This window comes from Acanthisitta chloris, unplaced genomic scaffold (genome assembly GCF_000695815.1).
Source record: "Acanthisitta chloris isolate BGI_N310 unplaced genomic scaffold, ASM69581v1 scaffold39979, whole genome shotgun sequence".
Classification (NCBI taxonomy): domain Eukaryota; kingdom Metazoa; phylum Chordata; class Aves; order Passeriformes; family Acanthisittidae; genus Acanthisitta; species Acanthisitta chloris.
Genome location: NW_008692696.1, coordinates 27,875 through 37,676, shown reverse-complemented (window position 1 = coordinate 37,676; position 9,802 = coordinate 27,875). Strand labels below are relative to the sequence as shown.

The 9,802-nt window shown below is 37.1% G+C and overlaps 1 protein-coding gene across 1 annotated transcript in view; it reads right to left on the bottom strand.

Annotated features, from left to right (window-relative positions):
- LOC103809878 (N-chimaerin-like) overlaps nt 1-9,802 on the bottom strand; it is a gene marked incomplete at both ends in the record, with an annotated part of 25,646 nt that overhangs the window by 10,428 nt on the left and 5,416 nt on the right. The window contains 2 exons of the mRNA XM_009082750.1: nt 3,324-3,437; nt 4,324-4,355. Of these exons, the coding sequence (XP_009080998.1) occupies nt 3,324-3,437; nt 4,324-4,355 (146 nt within the window). The remainder of the gene's footprint in view (nt 1-3,323; nt 3,438-4,323; nt 4,356-9,802) is intronic.

The following is a 9,802-nucleotide window of genomic DNA, read 5'->3' as shown; positions in this document are numbered from 1 at the left end:
GAAAAAGAAATATTAAAAATCTTCACTTTGAACTCAGTTAACTATTCCACAGCATTGCACTAAGAATATTTGACTGTCTTGCTTAAGCCTGCAAAAAATACTATTTTTTCCTGTCCTATATTTAGTCATTTAAGTAGTGCTAGGCTATGTCTGTAGCTATTGCAGCTCAGGAACAAGATCGTTAGATCTACTAAAGCTAGTTCTATAAAAGCACCACAGCCTAATGCTTCACAGTGGTCAGAAATTAATTTAGAAAGGTTTAGAGAACAAAGAACTAAAACTCTGTGGCCCACTTAATCCTGAACAGGATGTGCAGTCCTGGCTGGTATGAACATACCATTGAGATTTTAGACATCAGCTACAATAGCTAGTGGAATCAAATGCAGCATTCAAAGTCTTCCATGATGATTTGAGGAGCTGCCTGGCTTGGCTCCTCAGGACAAAGCAGGAAAAACTTGCCTTTTTTCCACTGCAGAAAAGAAGACTGGAAATACTTCATTTACAAAGACATCATACCTTGCCACAGAAAGGGATATGATCCCGTTTCACTAAACTGCCCTTCACACCTGGATGCACTGGGTTTTCCAGGATTCCCAGGCATGCTAACACACACAGGAAGAAGACATCTGCCAGAGCTGGGCATGCTGAGCCATCTGCATCACTGAATTGCCTCCTTCCCCAGCAGAACTGGTAACCACAAGCCAGGAAACAACCCTGTCTCAGTCTCAACATCAACTGCTCCTACCCAAAGCTACCACAAGACTTACAACTTTATGATGCAATCACACTTCATAGGTAGTTTCAAATTTGCCCTAATCAGAACTGATAGACTGTCAAAGACTGACAAATCAGGCAACCAACACAGTGAGAGATTGAGTAGATACAGACAAATACAGAGGGAACCCAGTATTTATGCCAAGAGTCAATGGACCCCCTCAAGAATCTAAATTTTATTCAACTTATTTCCAAAACATGCCTGGAAAACAATCAGAAAACATGGATATTCCATTTTATGTTTTGTCACTATGGGATTCATTGCAGAATTAAGAGCACCTCTAGAGAATTGCTAGGGTAACTTCCTAAAATTCTGTGAAACCTGTTGTGTCTGTTTCTTTATATAAAACTAACAGCTGACCAAGTTTTCTTTCCTCCCACACCTTCTAAAGGGTAAAACAAAGGTAAAGAAAGAAGAGCAAAAATCATACTGAAGTGATCTTAAAATCAACATGACTGCTTGAAGCACAGACTGGCACTTGAATCTAGTATGAAAATATCAAATTGATTCACAATGAAATCGAATCTAGTATGAAAATATCAAATTGATCCACAATGAAACAGAAGACTCGGAACTCATAGTCTTCTGTTGAAACTGGAAATGTTTTACCCATACCTACCACCCTACTGACAAGCTCTGACTTTGGCCATGAAGATTACATTCTTACAGGGATTATCCAAACTACAGACAGGGCTACCTTTGCTATCTGGCAGCATAGTGACACAAACACAAGTGATGGCCTCAAAACTGCCATAAATTATAGGTAAAATTACATAAACTCATCATGGCAATGGTAGCAAACTTCTCACAGTCAGGATGAAGAGACAGACTGCAGAAATAACTTAGTTTTAAGAGGGGTTACAATGCCAGCAGTGTAGTCAGTGGGCATATTGGCTAATGGGTATATTCTACATGTACAATTCCAGGGAGAAAAAACAATAGAAACTGAGCAAACCTCTCCCTCTAGCCAATGGAAATGCAGACTCCTGCTACACTTCCTAGCAGAGAGTACAAAAGAAATCCTAGTGGTAAAATTTCTGTGCATGAAAGGCATGGCACTGCAGTTTACAGAGCTCCATCTAAGGTATGAGAGTAAAGACCCTCATTCATATACTCTGAAGGCCAACAGCAAGACAACAGAGCATTACTTGCTATGGGTTGGAAAGCAGCCACCTAGACCACTGCCCTTAATACACAAGTCATCCAGCTAGCACTTAAACATACTGAAACGGCTGCAAGATGCTGCAGCTTCAGATTCTGAGCTGTTTTGCCAAATGCTGAATTTCCTCAAAATAAATCAAAGATAACAGCTTTGCTATCATTTGAAACCCTTTTCCAACTGAGCACCAACAGTTATCCATTCTTTTTCCTATTGGGCACAAAACCAGATTTTATTGCTTTCAAAGAGGTTTTCTAGTTTGAAAGAGATACCATCAAACCTAAGAAAAAAGCCATCTTTTGACTTGCTGGACTGAAGGAGCATTTGAAAAACAACCAGCAGCAATACATCCTACAGGATGCTCAGCAGCTTCATCTTTCACAGGCTATAGGCCCTGTGGCTTCTGCACTTGCAGAAGCAAGGGGCAGGAGTTCTGCCTTCAAGACAAGTGTTACCATAACAGTTTTCTTTTTAGCTTTAAATGAATATTGCAAGAGCAGAAGAATAAGAAATTGAGTATTAGGGTCTAATAAGAAACACTCAATTTACACTGTTAATGAAAATCAGTGTAAATATCAATAATATTTCTCTTTGAAATCTTATTACTACAGAAACGAATATCTCAGTAAAATATACTTTTCCCTGAAAAAGAAAACTAATTCATCACAACCTATTATTATTTTAATTATAATCTTATTTTACCCATATAAAACTTTTAGTAACCGCATCTTCTTAGTTTTGCTGTTTTTAATGTCCGACTTAGATTTAAAACACTGCTAATGATCACCATCTCCTATCTGAGTACTTACGTGTACAGAACAAGCCAAAAGAAGTAATTAAAAGTAATTAAACTATTTCACTTACGACTATTTTTTATTTCATTTTTTACTTATATCTGGTTCACTTACCAGAATTTTGCAGAATGAGGAAGCAAACATTGGTAGCTAACATGTGTTCAGACAAAAAACCCTCCTGATTTATTTGCCTTCCCATAGAGGCACTAGAGAGGACTAAGCACTTTTCAGCAACCCACACAGTAGACTAGTCAGGGGAACTCCTAAGATGTCTTTTATTTGTTGACTGCCTGCTCTCCCAACATCTGCATAGGGTCACACCTGAAATATGGTAGGAAAAGGGCAAAATGAAGCACCACCAGCAAAACCACAATTGCTATTATCCTGGTGGTGCAAATGATAGGAATGTTAACACTTCAGAAAGGGTTAAGGAAGGTTAAAGATACCAAATCTGTAACTAGGGTAAGAAAAGAACCAGGATTAAAAAAAAAATTAAATTAAAACAATCACAAGGAAGTTTAACATCTGAGGTCAACAACACAGTACAGTCTCTTAAATACTTTATACATTTTAAAATGAAATATTTATTACCAACCTTAATGCCAAAGTGTAGGTTCCAGGTTGCCTTTGGCTTTCACGAATGAGATAGCTTCCCTCTGCAACACTTAATAATTGGTCAGCTTCCTCCCTTGAGATCATCCCATGGAATCTAAGGAACAAGGATTTTTCTAAACACATGACTTTTCTCTTTTAAACCACCGTTTCATCTTCTTTTAAAAAGCACCAACCATGGTAATTAAAAAAGAAACAAACATAAAAATGACTGATTTGCAGGAATCTACAGTTTAAATTAATCTCCCTTTCTGCCTGTATTTGAAGTCACTTTAAATGGTTTAGAAAGGCTTCTAGGAAACAATATCTATGAAACAAGTATATGGCTTTTTAAACCTGCATCTATCAATTTAATATGTAGAAATAAATCCATTTTCTCCTGCTGGCTTCACATGTTTTGTGCCAGTGGCATGCAATCAAACACTTTGAAGCATTCAGGGATATTATATGTAATGCCCAAGATTTCAGCAAGTTGCCATAATCTCAGTAATTACTGGTGTAATAACCTAGCAACACTACACATCTTTTACTGATATAAACACAAGTAAAATCTGCTTTGTTTCTCCACACTGAATCTAACCATCTTTGCCCTAGCAACATGAAATGGAAGACACATATAGACTGTACATATATTGCATTGGTGATCCAAATCTCTTTTTGCCCCTGCACAAAAATACCATTTTTGCAAAGCCAGCTGGAGTGGGAGGTAGAAAAAGACAACCCTTTGAAAGTACAGAAACATATGTATGTTTATCTCACTTAAAGTAGCACTCAGTGATATCCACATCCATCAGAAACTGCAGCTGTAATTTTAGGCAGACAAAAGTGATGGTACTGTAATAACATGATGGTGAGCAAAGACACACTGCTGTAAAACACACAGAAGAAACAAACGGCACAGAGTAAACACTTGCAACATTTTCTGTAACTATTACCAACCAACATGTCCAGATAAACAACTTTCAGAGACATATTTTACTTACTCTCTTCCATAATATTTGGGTCTGTTCTCTACCTAGAAGAAACAACAGAAATTGTAATGTTTCCTAACAAGAGAATCTATACAGTTAGCATGCTGTCCACAATATAGCATTAAAAATAGAAGGAAATACTATGATAAAATACATAAATAATATATGATCCAGAATTTCTCCTGTGGTTAAAATATAGGGAAACCAAAGGTAGACATTCAGGAAACAGTGCACTTCTGAATGGCTTGAAATGGAGTGAGAAAGGATAAGCCACTTGGACCATGACATCCTCAGGACTCTGGATATATAAACTGATGGCATTAAATGTTGCTTTTACAAACCGCCAAAAAGGGGACACAAAAATTTCATTTCATGCATGTAAGTGCACTATGTTGCTGAGTGCACTAATACAGGGAAACATCTATAAACCAAGTTATCTTCCATCATAGAGCTGTTGATGCCACTGCTGGGAGAAATTAAGCCATGACCATATCCCCTCAGAGTGAGAGCAAGTGGTTGATTAAATGATCAAGTGTAAGGCCTGCACTTCTCAACTGCATTAAACTGTGTGATCTGCAATATCACCTGAAAGACCTCAACAACAGGGATGCATGTGCTATGCCATGTAACTCCATCTAGTCCATGCTCTAGAGACCATACAGTGTAAATTCACACAACGTGTAAGGGTCTCAGAATACAATTTGCCTTGATAATATTCTAGGTGAAGTTGTCTTCAGTTGTCCAGGAAATTTGGAGCCAAGCGAGGAGCTGCAGACCTCTCAGAAATCAGCTCAATAATCCAAACTACCAGATTATTACCCTTTGCTAAATTCAGCTTGTTCTTTGGGGAGTCAAATGCAGCAGCTATACAACCTGAACTACCAAAGTATAAAACAACCCAGCTATAATAAACCACAAAATACTCACAGTAAACTGCCACGTCAGTTTCTTTTTTCCACCTTTCCAACAAAAAGTCTATCAATATTAGCACATCTCCCCAGTTATTTCAGAGGAGTATAAAGGTTTCAGATGTCCAAAACAATAAAAAATACATCCTGATGATCAGTCTAATAACAATTCTTCCACACTCTCAGCAAATAAAAAGCTATTGTGATGGTTCATCACTTCTGAAAAAACATTCCATGACTGGAAAGATTTATCATGTTATAAAAGATTTCCTTTTCCTTTATAACAGTAAACAAGAATTGACTGGTGTGAGAACTGTTTTCAAAGGGCCTGAAGAGACTGGATCACTTCAAAAAAGAAAAAAAGGCCTTAGATGTTTTGTGCTAATGTAGGCTACTTCTTCAATAAGAAGATAGCAACATGAATGGAGAAAAAGTGAAAATATTTTATTGTTGTTATTATAGAAACTTGCAACAATTCCTAACTAAAACCCTCAAGGCAAGACACTAGTTCAGGCACTTGTTAGAAAAAAATCCTGTCATTAATAAGATTTTGTTGTCTGTCTACTGAGATTTTATATTTATCTCAGTGAATTTATATGACAGAACTGGAAAATTTATCTAGGCAAAAGCATTCCTTTTCAGAAATGGATTAGGAATGTGACAGGGCATCTTCATAGCACTTGCAAATCCTAAGACAAATTATAATATACTCTGTGTGCAAACACTTGAAAACGTGAACTGGCAGACGACTGGAGCAAAGCATCAGACAAAGGCTCCACTGGACTTCCAGGCAATTATAACTGGGCTTGCAGTTCACCTTGGTGGATGATGAGTTAAAGAAGAAAATAACCACTTCTGTTAACACTGAGTCTCTACTGATCAGTTTTATCAACCTGAAAAACTTCAGCATAAATGTTGATGTGTAACCCTGTTTGCTTGTATAAGACTCAGTGCAGCTGGAACCTCGATTCACCACGTTTTACTGCCTTTTTATTTATGGTTTGCTTTTTTTTCCAGAACTTTTTAAATTTACAATAATATTAGGAGGTTTTTTGACACCTAGATTGAATACACAGACTTTAAGAAAATTTCATCAGAACTCAGCAGGGGCCTTCTAATCCACTTAGAATTAGCTGGGCGACATACACAGTGAAGTTAAAAGCCTACACAGATTCCCTGTGAGCCAAATTGACCATGCAAGACAGTAAACACTGTTCTCTGGCTTTTCGGACAAGTTACAAGTGACACCAACTTTACTCCTAGCACCTTCGACACAGTGTTTGTTCTTGCTTAGCAGCACCAGAACTAGAAGTGATATGAAGCTTTATTGGTCTTTTGTGACTGCCTGGACTTCACAAAGTTCCTGTCAGACTGTCCTCTGTGAAATTAACTCCACAAATTACAGCCACAGACACCTGCATATCCTCCCATGGCACACGAGCACCGAAAGGCAAACCAGTTCAGCTCAGAAGCTTCATTAGTCTGACTTTCACAGTCAGTCATCCTTAAGCTAAGGAGACAAAACCAAAATATCCATCTGGTCTGGAACTAAAACCCACCTAAGAAAGGAAATACATTTTAAAATAAGATCAAAGCAGTAGCAAGAAATCAGTCATTTTGGCTAAAGCTGTTGGCTGAAAATACAGTGTAATTATCCTCTGTAGAGTTTCCTTCTGATTTGGCAGTATTTTTGGACCAAAGTATAGTTGAGCATGAGTAAAGGCAGCCTTAACTACTTCATTTTCTCTGTATCCAGCAAAGATCAGCTGAATGCCAAGTTTAAAATAAGGTCTCCCTATGATACTTGCAAGAAACACAAAGGTCAGTGAGATAAGTACCATTGTTTAATTTTTTCAAACTGAGGTGTGAAACCAATAAAACCAACTTGATGAACGGATAAATGGGGCAGACTTGGCAAGTACATTACAGTAGCCCTTCCTTTAGAAAAGAGCTTAGTTACCATGAAATCTGGGGAGTCATCCTGGTTGAATATCATAAAGCCACCTTTACAAACAGCTCTAACAAGGTTGTGTGCTATATATGTCCATCTATTATATATTTCTTGAGACCATTTTCACAATAGTACCGAAAGATGCTGTTTAACAGGCTTGTTAACTACTAGTGCTGAATTAGGATGAAGCCTCCTAATAGGACAGAAAAGGCCAGTTATTTTAATTATCTCCATAACATGTCTGTTTGACATTTTTTCATACATAGTTATTTAAAGTTTATCATGGAATGTTTCCATATAGCAGTCAAGGATGCTCTAAATATGCCTGCACAGGCACACGTGTCTATGGTAAAAGATTATATGCACAACAAATACAAATTTCATGGAGGAAATACAACATTAATTGGACAAACAAGATTATAATTTGGATGTAAGGCTCATGCAGAAGTCAGATATCCCTAGAACATTATGTAATCATCAACTTTAACCACACAAAGTGTTAAAAGCCTTGTTTGCTGCACCTTCACAATAAAAAAATCCCAAATGAGTGCAATGCTCTTTTCACATCAGTGTCCCTCCACTGATCTGTGTGTTGTTCTGATATGAAACTGATACAGAGCAGAAACTTGAATTCCTTGTACTTGACAAGCATTTCATGTTAAGTAGGTCATTCTGCTGAATATGCCTCTCAGTATCAGCACTTGTACAACGTGTGCCGTTGCACATTAAATAAAAGGTTGGGGCTTTTTTACAGTGTGATTTCCAATTATTCTCTAACAAGTGCTTTTTCTCCTAATCATCACTCCTGCTTATGGCAACAAGTGGATTGCATTAAGGCAAGAAGAGCAATTTACGTGCTAATACCTTACCAAATCACATATTGTTCCCTCCCACTGACCTCTTTGATGTTCTCAGGACCAAAATTCTCTTCCTAATATTTATGAATTTGTTTATACAGCTGAATAATTCAACCACTTAGGAAAAGATTCTGCTCCCCACTGACTCATGCACGGCTGCTAATAGAAACCCAGCTGAGAAAGAACAGATCACAAGGCTCAACACTAGCAGGAAAGGCTGAGACTAGAGAGAAAGGTTAAACAAGATACTGCTCACTGAATATATTTTCACTTCAAGTCAGCTCAGCTGCATAAATTGTTCAACACTTATAATGAAAAACAGTTATGCACATTATAAAAAATTGATGCAGAAGTAGGAAAATGCACACTGATAATGTATTATTTCAATTTAACCTTTATTAGTTCAAAATAATCTTCAGAGAGCTCTTTTTTAAATAAACTGATTCTTTAATGATAAAATGTGTATTTAATATGCTCTGTGCTGCAACGGACTGATTCTTTCACAGTTCCTTTTTATTTAGTTCAATTCTCACTAGTTTCGAAATCTGCAGCTTTTATTTCTCAGTTTCTACAACAATGTCAATGGTGCAGATGCAGGTTTACTCCGCAGAGTTCAAGAAGCTATTTTAAAACACAAAATGTCTCCTTTTCTTGTTCACTCTGGCACAGAAATTGTTTTACACTTAAAGTTTGTCATATGTTAGAATCTTGTTTGGGAATACATTCATAGAAATATAACATTACAGACCGTAATGTGTTGCATTTCTTTCTCCAGTGATGACAGGACTTTGCAGTGTGGTTTGGTTGTGGTACTTTTGCCCATCTCCCACTGACTCTATCAGGATACCTGTTCAGGGAGACCTCTCTATGAGGGATGCAGTAAGCCCAGATACCCTCCAAAGAGCTTGGATGATTAGTTCATGCAGGACACTACTCACCCACAGCAAATTTTTCTTCATAAACCAGTCTACCTTTTTGATTTGCTACCTGTATTATAGCCAATAAAATTTTCTAATTACAGTATTTAAATTCAGTGAAAATGAGGATGAGAAGGTTGTAGTGAGCAGCGTGATTTGTATTTTAAGAAATTTTAAGGAGATGCTTTTGTATTTGGCTGGCAAGAATAAGTCTCTTGCTTGATTCTATAAGGAAGACAATCTGTATCTGATCAAGAGCTGAAGAATTTTCAGCACTCCAGGGGCAGGAGACATTGTTAATTTTTAGATACTGAATACACATTTATGTCTCTGCTTATTTGACTGGATACGTTAATAGTATTCTAAGAAATACCATGAAGTTGTACTAGTATAAAATTTGTTTGTGACTTCATATAGCCTACCTAGGGCAAAAAGACCCCAAAGGACTTCTCTGCAGTCAAACTAGCATGGGATATAATACCAACAGACCTTACTGAATATTACATGCTTCTTTTTCAGTTTACAGTGTTTCCCTGACTACAGGGTACATATACTTTGTGCAGTCAACATGCAAAATAATTACAATTGCTATGTTAAGTGCTGCAATATTTCCTTAACTGTGCTTGTACTTTCTATTATGTGGTGGTATTTTTCATTTATTTCTTTGTTGGAGTATTTGGTTGTTGGGTTTTTTTTGGCTGTTTGGTTTTGTTTTTAAGAAATCAAAATATATACAGAAAAAACTGAAGATTCTAATTCTTTAGGAATTAAAACATTCACAGCTGAGGTTCTCAAAGCATTTAAGTGAAGACTCTGAAAAACTGTCACCCATCCCCACAAGAGTCAGGCAACTATAAG